At 46.0% G+C, this 13,853-nt stretch overlaps 1 protein-coding gene across 1 annotated transcript in view; it reads left to right on the forward strand.

The window, feature by feature from the left end:
- Positions 1–4,103: 4,103 nt before the first annotated feature.
- Positions 4,104–13,853, forward strand: part of Casq2 (calsequestrin 2) — a 57,353-nt gene continuing 47,603 nt past the window's right edge. Inside the window, exon 1 of the mRNA XM_038310836.1 lies at positions 4,104–4,352. Within this exon, the coding sequence (XP_038166764.1) occupies positions 4,119–4,352 (234 nt within the window). The 5' untranslated portion in view covers positions 4,104–4,118. The remainder of the gene's footprint in view (positions 4,353–13,853) is intronic.

Genomic DNA, 13,853 nt, shown 5'->3' on the forward strand with positions numbered 1-13,853 from the left:
ACAATGTTGTCATTGTCTCTTCTTTTGTGTTTCTCAACTGTTCTTGAGAGCATATTTCCCTATGTAATATATTGTATAAGTGCACATGCATGCTCTCTCTCTCTCTCCCCTCCGTTTCTCTTTCTCCCCTCCTTCTCTATCTCTCTTCTGTCTCTCTCTTCAAAGATGTAAAAGAAGAGAGTACAAAGAAGAAGAGAAGTCTGGGACTTATGAGGAGACTCAGAGAGAAGGAGAAAAAAAACTTGCCGTACTGAGAAAAGGTACCGAGCCATGTGGCAGAGCATAGATTAGAAATATGGGTTAATTTAAAATGTAAGCGTTAGCTAGTAACAAGCGTGGGCTATTGGCTGAGCATTTATAATTAAGTCTGATGGAGGAAGGTCATCTGTCTATGTGTTACTTTCATTGGTTAATAAAGAAACTGCCTTGGCCCTTTAATAGGACAGAAAATTAGGTAGGCGGAGTAGACAGAACAGAATTGTGGGAGAAAGAAAGCAGAGTCAGGCAGACGCCTCAGGCAGTAGCCATGCCTCTCCTCTCTGAGACGGACGCAGGTTAAGGTCTCTCCTGGTAAGCAACCACATCGTGGTGCTACACAGATTACTAAATATGGGTTAAAGCAAAATGTAAGAATTAGCCAATAAGAGGCTGAAACTAATGGGCCAGGCAGTGTTTAAATGAATACAGTTTCCGTGTAATTATTTTGGGTAAAGCTAGCTGGCGGCTGGGAGCTGGGAAGTGGCCCGCCATTCCTTCTACATAAGTCTCTGTGCCTCTTTGGAAACTGGCTGGCCGGACAGAAAAAAATCCACTTACAAAGGGTTTGTATCACACTGTGACGAGGAACATTTATCTATATTTGCTTGTTTGTTTTCTCCTTCTGGTTCAAAAACAAATGCAGCAAAACTGAAAAGTGTCCATTAATTGCATATACAACCCATAGGTTACAGCAGACCCACACAGACCTGGAAGTGTGGGCCACACTGGTTTGATCAGGACTGAGACAGCTGATCTGAGGCACACAGGTGGATGCGGCATTCATGTTCATAAAAACCCATAAGTCTGGTGGGAATGAAACCAGAGGCGACCCCAGGAAAACAAAGGCTGGGGAAGAGATGGCTGTCACAGCAAACTGCCAGTCAGAAAAACGTGCTGCTCCATAACAGGTGGGCACAAGTTCACCCTTCCCCACTTCCACTCACTAGTGGGTGCACATGGACCCTCATCATCACAGGTATGTTGGAAACTGCGTCCTCGTGTGGGCTGGCAGGCCCCACATAGAGTCCCCTGTTGACGGGACCTTCTTACTGGAGCCACCAACCAGAAGCCAGACTTGAAGTCTAAAGTCAGTTTAAAAAAACAGAACAATTCTCTAATTCTCTCTCTGCCCTTGTAGTTCGGTTCGTCGCAAGTCTATAGGGGACTTGGCAGAAATGAAAACATTCTAGAGAAATTCTGTGGCTCTCCGTCTGTGAAACAGTGTGCCCCCCCACCACAAAATGGGAATTTTCCCAGGAATTTTCTGCTAGGAAGGAAGGGCAACAGCCTGAGAGGCAGCTTGCCTCCCACAGATTTTTACACAGTTCCAACAGCTTGCTACACACACACACACACACACACACACACACACACACACACGCACGCACGCACGCACGCACGCACACACGCCAACGTTACCTTTCTCGTTCAGACTGTTTTATCTTTTCAAACACATACATTCTCACCTCCATTTAAAGGTCATGCCTTTAAACAGAGGTACCCTGGGACTGCTTAGGTGGTGTGTCCTTGGCTCTTGGCCCCCTTTTTAAGTTTCAGGCTCACTTCAGAACCCTAAAGACAGACTTGAAGAGGTCAGTGCACCTCATTGTTCCTTTTCCCAATGTGCATGCATTAAATAGATCTGTTTCCTGCTCTGTGAATTTGACGCTTTTAATTGTTTTATTGAGACAGATGCTGGTCTGACTTGGGAAGTAGCTAACTATGCCCAAGTTTGATAACAAGTCAATGCAAAAATGCAAAGACTCTGATGTTAAAAGTTTCAAAGTGACAGGGGTAGAAATGAAAACGAGGGGAAAGAAAAGAAACAGTTACTTATTGAGAAAAGTAGAGCGACTTCTAAATAAAGGTAACCCAGGGAGATTTAGACAACTGGGAACAGTTTGCAACGCTGACCTCAAAAAGACAAGGAAGGAAATATCTTTTATAAAGAAGGAGGAATCTCGCAGGCAGGCTTGCCAAGGACTGTTGTTGACAACGCTCCCTTTAAACAGCACAGAGACAGCGCCCCTGGGAAGGACTGAGCCCCTGGGAAGGACAATCCGTCAGGGTTATCAGTGCTGGGCTCCCCCAAAGTTCTGGTCTCCTAGACGTGAAAGTGGGGCTCATCAGAGCTTCCAAGGCAGCAGAAGGCCTCAGTACAGTCAGCACTGGGATTAGCTTCGTCTTCCAGCCGCTGGGAAAGGTGCCGGTGACTGGCTTTCTAGCGCAAAGAAGATAAACATTTGCCAGACTCCTAAGCACCACTATCCCCTCTGAAGAGCATAACAGAACCATTATCTGACCAGCAAAAAGCATGAAAGAGCCACCTAAGGGGTACGGGTAGGAGGACTGCTGAACGAGAAGCCACACAGCCCAGAGCCCTTACTTCCGCAATGAGGAGTCTTTGACAGCTCTGAATCCCAGACCTATCCATGGTCCGGCACTCAACCCCAATCAGCTCAAGAGCAGGGATCAGGCCTGCACAGTGGCCGTCTGAGCGCATGGTGAGAACGGACCAGATAAGCTTCACAAACAATATTAGAAGTGGAGAAATTATTGTAATAAGCCACGTTCCACCCACTCCTGTGAGAAGGAATCATGTACAAAGGCTGCTTTTCCAGGGCTTGCTTTGTGCCAGGCTCTTCCGTCTGTGTTCTAAACACAGTTGTAGTCTTCCCCATATTAAACGGCGGGGATCTGAGCCTCCAGGAGGATGCGTGATGCTCTGGAGTCTACCAGCCACTAAGAAGGCAGAGTGGAGATTTCGACTCTGATGTGTCCCAGCTTGGATAAACTCCCGGAACAGCCTGTTGCTGATGAAGAACAGGGCAAAGCCATGCCTTAAAAGTTAATGAAGGTGGAGATGTGGAGGGGGTGAGGTGGAGGGGTCCGTGAGGGTGGGGAGAGGGAAAGGGAAAGAAAATGGCAGGACCTTGGCAGAAAAACCCATGAATGTTCCCTTGGAGACCAGACAACTTTTAAAAAGTGACTTTAAAATAATTACCAGTTCTCCTGTCTCTCTGGCAGCCCCTAGCCACGGGACCTGGAAAGGAAAATGAACTGGTCTTTTGTGTCCTGGTTTAGTAGGAAAGCATGTTTCTATGTTCCTGACTGGCAAGGACATGTGGGCATGGTGTTGCCAGGACTGGGATTCCAAGAGGACCTAGAAAGGCGTGTGTGTGTGTGTGTGTGTGTGCGCGCGCGCGCTGCCCTCAGTGGAATAGTTCAGCCAAGGAAAGGGGCTGTGTGGTTGCCCTGGATCTGAGCAACACCATGTCTAAAAGTTGCATTTTTCATGTCATAACTTCTCCATGTTCTTATTGGCACCATCACCCCCTCTTGCTTTCTCTTCTCTTCCTAGCACGCGCCCCCATGAACTTCCTTCTCTTCTTTGGCCTTTGCCCCCCCCCCCTTATTTCACTGGCATACAGTATCTTTATTCTCATCCTCCCCGCCCCCGCCTGCTGCCCCTCCACCAGTGACACACTGTAACGCTGTATGGACAAATCCCTCAACAGTGTCATATCTGACTTATTTTATTATTATTCATTGCATGATTTATTTTTAGCCCGAAACAACTGCATCCTAAAAATGGAGTTCTTAATGAGACAGAGGCTGGGAGAGCTATGCAAGGTATCTAGGGCTTGGCCTCCCAGCCTCCTGCCCGGCTCTTTCTCTTTGCGCATGTGTGCGTTAAGCCTCCACAGTCTGTCCTGAGCCCAAGACGACACAGCTGCAGGACCCAAGGAGGTGAGATCAGCCTCTTTGCTCCGTGCTGGGCTCAACAAAACCTCCAGGAGTCTTACATCCCATCTCCCATGATCTCGAGTCTCGGGAGCGAGAAACAAGACTTTTCCCCAATGAAGAGAACTCACCTGCTCCTGGTGGGGGTTTATCTGCTGTCCTTCAGCAGGGCAGAAGAGGGGCTGAACTTCCCCACGTACGATGGGAAGGACCGAGTGGTCAGCCTTTCCGAGAAGAGCTTCAAGCAGATGTTGAAGAAGTACGAGGTGCTGTGCCTCTATTACCACGAGCCGGTGTCGTCAGACAAGGTCGCACAGAAGCAGTTCCAGCTGAAGGAAATCGTCCTGGAGGTGAGTGAGTGGGGCAGCGGCCACCTGTCTGAGTGAGCACGACAGCCCGTGTGGCATTGAACAGGGATGTGGGAACAGGGCATGGAGAATACATCCAGAGGTCTCGTGCGGAGTAAGTAGTCTCATTTAGATGAAGAGGGTTGTTTTGCGTTTTGTTTCTTTCTGCTCTTTCTGTTAGAAGTGGACAGACTCTTACGGTGGAAGGGAGTGAGGGGTTGCACACTGACTCCCCTTTATCCAGGGAGCTGGGTGAGCACTGCTTAGGACAAAGAGCAGGGGCCCGCTCACACAGACTTGCAGAATCAGAGAAGGGCAGGAAGATGGGAGGCCCCAGGGGCCACACTCCAGGCAACTGTGTTGAAGGTCTTTCTTCACATGTCCTGTTGTGTCAGGGGTTCGTGTCCCACCTGTCCATTTTTTCAGAAGGCTCCAGCTATTGTTAGCCCTTGGCTTACAGGGAACAGAGGGATTTCTTGTGAATTCATCCAGTTCCAAGTCCCCCCCCATACTTTTCTCCACACTCTGCCCTGGATCCTAGAGAAGCCAGGTCCTTTGACCTTGCTCAGAAGGAGAGCGGCTGGGTTATTCCCTCTCATCTTCCCAGTCGACTTTAGGTGTGGATGTGTGCCTTTCTGGGCTGCGCATTCGTCAACAGGCAGTTTTGTTTTCTTTCCTCAGAAAGTTCTTGATGTGAGTTTGGGGCCCACGCTGAAGTCATTTCTTATTTTATCTGTATTCCATGACCTACTGGTCACCTGGCACGGGGCGGGTGGCATTTCTAATCCTTTGCCATTGCCAGAGAAAGGCTCTCGGCCTCTCCTCCTGGACAGCTAAAGGGCACTGACACTTCAAGAATACCCATGCTGCCAAGAGTCCTTCTTAGACCCCACGGCCAGCTCCGCACACAGCTACAGGAAGGGCTGCTTGAGAATTAACCAGGCAGTAGTTCCAGGATACTCAGGCTAATCAGATAATATGATGAACAAATTTACCACATAAAAACCAGGGGGATTGAAAGTCTCAGAAAAAAAGACTATAATAAAATCCAGCAAAGCCACATGAATATATCAAAATAACGTTAAAAGACGGAGAAAGCATTTGATAGTTGAAAGAGCCTCCTGATCAGCAGAGAGTGCCAGGGTTTAAACAAATCTCCACAGCCATCATGGTCTTCCCAGGCACCATCCACGCTGGGCTGAGGGTGGTGGCTTTGTCCCTCTGTAGAACTGGGGAATGTCACAGGCCGGAAGAAGAACAGTCCCAGAGCGTACCCACTGCTTAGCCCGTGAAATGGATGCATTACAACTGCCATTCTCAGTTCCAACAGCGAAGTCACACAGAGTGGATTCGGCAAGCTCACACCTGACTAGTTAAAGCTAAACTCAGAAGAACCCCCTCCATGGCCAGGGCACAGTGCTGACCACTTTTAAATACCTGTCTTATTAAATAGCACATTTGCACACATTACTGCAAGTATGTCCCTTGTGTATACTTGGTTATGGGGTCCCAAGGAAAAATCATAAGAAGGGATGGTCTCGGGGTCCCGTCTTTCCAGATTTCTTTCCTGTGAGGGTGCTGAGCTAGCAGAGATTGATAAAGGGAAGCTGAGTACGGGCTCTAGCCTGATGTTCCTCGGGGAAAACTAAAGGAAAGGGAAGATGGGAATGGTTGCCAGGAGCTCGGGGTGTAAATTCTAGCTTTGCCCCTACTGCGCACGCGAGCCGGGGCTGATAACTATTTCTCAGAGCTTCAGTTTCTCATCTGTACATATGTGAAGATAAAGAAAACCCTTGGGGTGCGGGAGAGTCAATAAGGACGATGGCTTATGGAACACTTGCTGGGGGGAAGGGGGGAGACTGCTGAAAGCACTTTGTGTGTGTTAGCTGACTTAATCCTCAGTCACGGTGTGAAATCAGTATGGGTACTCTCTCCAGCCTGCACCCAGGGGGAGACCCTGAGAGACTAAGTTGCCCACTGGCACTTGCTCATTTGAATGAGGCAGTCTGAGCTCCTACAGCCCCCATGGTGTCCTCCTGGCATCAGGTGGACATGAAGGATGCCGTTGGCTGCCCTGTGTAGGATCCTGTCAAGCATCTTCCCAGAATAGAATTACCAGTCCCAGGCCAGGCCTGAGGGTCCCAGCTGAGTGACACCTGGGCTCAGAAGTGCTGAGCCCAGGAGGCAAGTCTCAGCAGTGGTAAGATGCCAGGATACAGCTCCTGAGTCTATCTAGTAGAATGTGTGTTTGAGGTAGGCCCAGGCTCTCCTTTGCACTTGGCAATTCACGGGCCTTGCCTCCTGAGTGCTGGGGTCACAGATATGTGACATCTTCATAGTACGTTTTTCCTGATAGGTATCTTCTTGCCTATGGTAAAGTTTAACTTAGAAGTTAGGCACACAGGAAGATTACTACAACTAAGAAAAAAATAGTACAGTTCCAGCAAATCTGTGTGTACACTACCATACTACCCTTGCACACCCATAGTACAGTTCCAGCAAATCTGTGTGTGCACTACCATACTGCACTGTGCACACCCACAGTACAGTTCCAGCAATTCTGTGTGTGCACTACCATACTGCACTGTGCACACCCACAGTACAGTTCCAGCAATGCTGTGTGTGTGTACTACCATACTGCATTGTGCACACCCATAGTACAGTTCCAGCAATGCTGTGAGTGTGTACTACCATACTACACTGTGCACACCCACAGTACAATTCCAGCAATGCTGTGAGTGTGCACTACCACACTGCACTGTTCACACCCACAGTACAGTTCCAGCAATTTTGTGAGTGTGCACTACTACAGTGCACTGTTCACACCCACAGTACGGTTCCAGCAATGCTGTGTGTGCACTACCACACTACTCTGTGCACACCCCTTTCCTTGTTCCTTAATTGTTGAGAATTTGCAGCCTCTCTCTAGCCTATCCCGTGCCAGCATCAGCCTTCTTGCCCTTTGAGACCTCTGGTATGTAAAGAAGTGTTACTTGACTTTAAGCACTGTACGGACCAAGACCAAGAGTTGCACTGACTTTCTGAGAAGGCTTTGAAGTGACTAATGAATGGGCAGGTAGCATATATAACATGGGAACCCTAAATGAAGAAAAGACTCTGGCTTCATGGGCAGGATGGAGCAGCGTAATATTTCATCCCGGTACTCAGAATAGCATACAGTTTAGACCGAAAACCATTTATTTCTGGTATTTGCCAATAGTATGGCTCTTAGCTAGCTTAGGGAGACTATAGGGAAGAGGGGGTTGGTGTGTAAAGTTTTCTGAGCATGCCCATAAAGAGAAAAAAAATACCCTGCTGCCTTTGTGTGGGTACATGGGAAGTATGACAGGGCAGGACTGGTCCAGGAAGTGAGTGAGAATTTCCCAGGAAAAACAAAAAGGGAGGAAGGGGCAGAGAGAGAGGAAGCATCTAAGGGCTCTTAAATATCCGCTCTGAGTTCTCCCCTAAAGATTGTCCATGGGCCTGACTGCCTTAGAATAAGGTTTCTATTCCTCCTTGGGGAAGTGCCTCTGGAAGACAGTCCCTCAAAGGCATTAGCAGCAGCACCCTGCCCCCGCCCCTTCGCAGAGTCTGAATCTTGTGGAGAGAGTGAGGTTTTGATAGGATAAGAGGCAATGAGGTCGTTAGATGGTTCACAGGAAAAGGGCAAAGTAAAATGCAGGCAGGGGCCTGAAGCTTGAATTTTCCTTTCCGTTCTGAGTCTAACTCCCCAGGGCTCCCTCGGGCCAGTGCACACCTAGTGCACAGTGATACATGGGTGTCCTCTACATGTTTGTTGGGTGGATGAAATGCCAGAGCTTCAAAGAACCCCAGTAATCTTCTGAATTCTTCTAAACACCTCATTTCGTAGATATGACTCTCACTGGGGTTGTTGGGGTCAGAGCCTTGGCCCTGAAAGCTGTAACAACCTAGGCTCAACCACTTAGTCTCACAAGTCCAATAAAAGAGACAAGCAATAATGACGAGAGGAAAGGGACATTTATTTATTCTGTCCACGTTGGAAAGAGTAATTCAGTAGCCCTGAAGTCCATCCCTGGGGTCCTGACATGGGGTTTAGGTTTAAATAGAAGGCAAGAGGCAAGAGGTGTTCATAGCTGAGCAGTCGGGTCAGGGTGCGGCCCCACCTGTCATCACTGTCTGAGTCCCAGCCTGTCCTGCCTGTGGTTGTCAGAACTATGGGAAATCTTCTCATGGGACGGAGGAGCCTCCCCTGACTGACGGCAGACTTCAGTGTTTTTCCTCCGCCAGCCTGAGACCCCTGGGGAAATCCCAGTTTCTTGGGGCTCATTGTTTCAACTGTCTGACAGCCAAAGGGAGGAGCCACAGGTTCTCTTGGAGCATCTTCTCTCCCGCGAGAATGGTTACATGTCCTTCATGGTAGGCTCACTTCCCCGCCGGGTCCCCTCATTAACCGTGCAGCACAGCTTCTTTAGAAATTCAAATTTAAAAAGGAAAGAATTAGATGAAGGATGTCATAAAAACCATCATGGCCAAGCGAGCACGGTTGGTATTCTGACATGTTTGCAGTTTTTTCCCTATATCTAAACATGCATTTTCAGCCAGAGTTACAGATTTGCAGTTTCCTGCCTTATTCCTTGCCACTAAACAGTTTCATGTTCATAAACATAATGTCAGCACCAGCACAGCGTTCAGTGGCATAGCGATACACATTTCAAAAAGTCAGTTTCCTATTTTTTAGAGCCTAGCACAATTTTAAAAGTGTTTTAAAAAATTAATTTGTTTAGTTTTCAAAGATTTAATGAACATAACATTTTTTGGTTTCTTTTTTTTTCTTTTGAGATAGGGTCTCAGTTTATAACTCTGAGTGCCCTAGAACTCTCTATGTAGACCAGGCTGGCCCTAAATTAACAGAGATATGCCTATCTCTACCTCCTGAGTGCTGGAGTTGATGATGTACGCCACCATGCCCAGTTTGAAAATTCATAATTGCATTGATTGTTTTTTAAAAATGAAATTATTTGCCGTTCACATATTTTTTTCTTTCATGATTTATCTATGCCCTTCCCCAATTTTTCTATTGTGGATCAACATAAATTGAGAGAGTTGTAGCTTTGTATGCTGTGTCCTGTGTGGTAGGGATGGAAGGTGGGGAGCAACAATAGACCAACCCACAATTCAGTTGTTAAGTGGTGGGATAACTCAGGGTTTTCTCAGGCAATGGATGCTTTAGAACATGAAAATGAATATCATGGACTCCTGGATAGACATATCCATCCATATGGCCAATATTTATTGCTCTCAGCAGATAGTTAGTGTGACAAAATGAATGGGGGGTGGGCAGGTGATGAAGGACCAATGTTTTCTCATCGTGAACATGGTCCATTTGTTTTGGGTGAGCTGGGTCCCTTGGACTGGCAAGCAACCTAAGGTTTTGGCACAAAGACCTCATCATTTAAGTAGTTGAGCACTGGGTTGACCATTTGCTTTGGTGGCTTCCTAACAGACCGTTTCTGGGGTCTAAGGTTTGGGCTGCTCTTCAGCATCCCTTCTGAGAACACACTTGTGCTTACTGCTTAAGAAATCACCCTTTGAGAAGTGCTCAACATCCTTAGCCATCATAGAAATGCAAATCAAAACAACTCTGAGATTCCATCTTACACCTGTAAGAATGGCCAAGATCAAAAACACTGATGACAACTTATGCTGGAAAGGATGTGGGACAAAGGGAACACTCCTGCATTGCTGGTGGGAGTGCAAGCTGGTACAACGCCTTTGGATATCAGTGTGGCGATTCTTCAGAAAATTAGGAAACAACCTACCTCAAGACCCAACAATACCACTTTTGGGCATATACGCAAAGAATGGTCAATTTTACCACAAGGACATCGTGCTCAACTATGTTCATAGCAGCATTGTTTGTCATAGCCAGAACCTGGAAACAACCTAAATGCTCCTCAACCAAAGAATGAATAGGGAAATGTGGTACATTTACACACTGGAATACTACACAGCAGAAAAAAATAATGGCATCTTGAATTTGCCAGCAAATGGATGGATCTAGGAAACATCATATTGAGTGAGGTAACCCAGACACAGAAAGACAAATATCATATGTAATCACTCATAAGTGATTTTTAGACATAAGGCAATGAAAAACCAGCCTACAAATCACAATTCCAGAGAACCTAGGAAACAATGAGGATCCTAAAAGAGACATACATGGATCTAATCTACATGGGAAGTAGAAAAAGACAAAAGACAAGATATCCTGAGTAAATTGGAAGCATGGGGACCATGGGAGAGGGCAGAAAAGGAGGGGAGAAGAAGAGAAGGGAGCGGAGAAAAATCTATAGCCCAATAAAAATAAATAAAAAAAAACATCACCCTTTGAGAAAGTATGTTCACAATTTCCATAGTATCTGCACGGCATCTCTCATGAAAGTAAATGGACATTAAATGGTATACTACCTATAATTTTTGGAGCCTATTTTAGAGCAAGAAAAACTATGGTGATGGCTGATTCTCTAGTACTGCAACACAGGCTACTGTCTACTATTGTTTTATGTGGCAATTCTAGCACAGTTTCCCAAGAGACCCTGTAGGGAAAGGGGAAGCTAGTTCCATGATCCATGGGCAAAACCAGAATGTGATGGATGTGGATCCCAGGCTTCTACAAGGTCTTTTTTTTTCTTTTCACTTATTTTTCTCTCATACAATGCATCCTGAACACAGTTTCCCCTCCCTCTCCCTCTACTTCTCCCAGTTCCCACCACTACCTCTCATCTCCCCCAGATCCACTGCCCCTCCACTTACTTTCAGAAAAGAATGGGCCTCCCAGGGATATCAACTGAGCATGGTATAACAGGATGCGATAAGAATAGGCCCAAACCCTCATATCAAGGCTGGATGAGGCAACCCAGCAGGAGGAAAAGGGTCTCAAGAGCAGGCAAGAGAGTCAGAGACACTCTTCACTCCCACTGTTAGGAATCCCACAAAAACCCTAGTTAAATAACCATAACATATATGTAGAGGACCCAATGGGGTTCCAAAGGTCTTATATGCATCTCCTAGGTCATTTCTCAGTCTTCAATATCCCTCACAGTTGAGCTCCCTCAAAGAAATGAATCTAAGTCCCCATTTGAGCTGTATGTCAGTGGAAAGTCTCTAGCTTGGTATCACTATAGCTTCTTCAGACACTGCAATGCACCTAGCATCATTGATAGGTCTCACAGGTTGTAGAGGTTTGAATCAAAACATTCCCCCCAAGCCCTGTGCATGTCTCATATATTTGAATGCTCAGTTCCAAGTTGGTGGAACTGTTTGGGAAGGATTTGGAAGTGTGACCATTTGGGAGGAGGTGTCATTGGAGGATGGCTTTGAGGTTTCAAAAGCCCATGCTATTCCAGTTGTCTCTATCTCTGTTTCATGCTTATTGCCACAGTATGCAAACTCTCAGCACCTTGCCTGCCTGCTGTTATGCTCCCCATCATCATGGTCATGGACTGTGATCCTCTGCAGCCATGAGCCTCAAATTAAATGCTTTCTTTTGTTGCCTTGGTCATTTTGTCACAACAATAGAAAAGTAGCCAAGACACAGTTATGTACTCTAAAAACATGGTCATCCTTATATGCCCATCCTTGCATGCAAATAAGGAAGCTTGGGAAAAGCAGACAGTTGGAAGCCAGAGGGCTTGAACTCATGGCTTTTTACTCTTTACTTGATTCAGAGCAAGCCCCAAAGATTCACCTACTCACACGACATCTGTAAAATCAACCATTTAGCTTTGAACTCATTGGATTAAAAGAACCAAATGCAAGCAAATGAGTATTCTGTGTATTATTAAAAAAAACATGTGCAGGAGTTGATGCCTGTTCTTCCATGCCAGTTGCAGAGAAAGGAATTCACCTCTGTGGAATACAACTATTTTTGTCCAAAGGGGAACCCTCAACTCTCTCTGGAATTTTCCAATATGTTAGCCTTTTTCAGTAGTTCTTAGCTAACACCTAAAGAACTTAAAAAATAAAAATGACCACATTTCATGTCCAAGATTCTGCTTCAATTAGGATTGGTCAAGAAGGACACCAAGACACTACCATTTTTTACAAGTATTTATTTACTTGTACATGTATACACTATGGTATACGAGAAGAAGCCAGAAGACAGATTCTGGGCATTGTTTCTCTACTTGGTGGCAAATGCCTTTAAAACCTGTTGAGCCATTTTGACAGCTTCCTGAATTTACTTTTTTATGTGAAAATTTTCTCACTCTGGACAAAGTACCTTCTTCTTTTAAACATTATTTTTGACCATGCTCATCCTTATATATCCAATTGCAAGTGAAGTAGATAGTTCTCTGGATGATGCTAACGTGAAGCCAAGGTTTAGGACCACCTAAGCATTGACACTAAACACAGACCCAAGAACACTGCATTGCCCAAGAGTATGTTGGAAACAGAGGCTCTTGGGGCCCATCCTAGAATCAGAATGTACATTGAAATGGGATCCCCAGGTGACTGATAGGCATACTATGGTTCACAAAGCACTGGGTTGTTTTACTGGACTAGAGAAATTATCCATATGGTCAAACATCATGATACATCTGTTTGACCTTTGTTTTCTGGACTCCTTTGAATGATGTTGGCCAACTGGTATACCTCTGATTTTATAGGTTAAGCTGGGTCTCGAGGTTCAGTAATTCAAGACTGCTGTGGTACTCAGCCAGGTCTCCCAGCTATCTTTTGTTGACCCTCATACCTCATGATTGGAAAGGTTTTCCTGAAAGAGAATAATATGGGCATCTAAGGAGTGTCACCCCTTTGAGATGTTTTCTCTTGAATTGAAATCAGAGGGTTACCTACAAAGTACACTTAGAGAGGACTCAGAACTTAGCTGAGAAGGGAAGACACACATCCGTTTGGCTGCTGTGCCTTGTTATTCCTTTCCCAAGAAATGCAACATCAAGAACAGTGAGGGCACATGGATGCAGGGTATGCAGAGGCCATGAGAGCCAATGGGAATGATGGTAAGGTGACTCAGAGAAGATGGGAGAATGTTCTGCAATGTGACACTGTTATTCTTTCATCTGTGCATCAAATAGTCATCTCACTTGCAAAGACAGATGGAACAGCCTCTGATGTCTACCATGTTCCTCTTTTGCAAATGATAAAAATCAATTTCCTTTAGATCTGTGTTTAAATGTCACTGTCTTGGTTAATGCTCTGTTGCTGTGAAGGGACGCCATAACCACAGCAACTCGTGGAAAACGTATTGGATTGAGGCTTGTTTACAGTTGTAGAGGTTCCGTCCATTATCATCACAGCAGGGAGCCTGGCAGCGTGAAAGCAGGCATGATGATGGGGAAGTAGCTGACAGTTTTACGGCTGGATCTGCAGGCAGCAGGAACAGAGAACCCCTGGGCTAGGCTTGAGCATTTGAAACCTTAGAGCCCACCCCCAGTGACATACTTCCTCCTAAACTCTCAAGTAGTGCCACTCCTTGATGACCAAGCACTCAAATATATG

The sequence above is a fragment of the Arvicola amphibius genome, chromosome 14 (assembly GCF_903992535.2).
Source record: "Arvicola amphibius chromosome 14, mArvAmp1.2, whole genome shotgun sequence".
Classification (NCBI taxonomy): Eukaryota; Metazoa; Chordata; class Mammalia; order Rodentia; family Cricetidae; genus Arvicola; species Arvicola amphibius.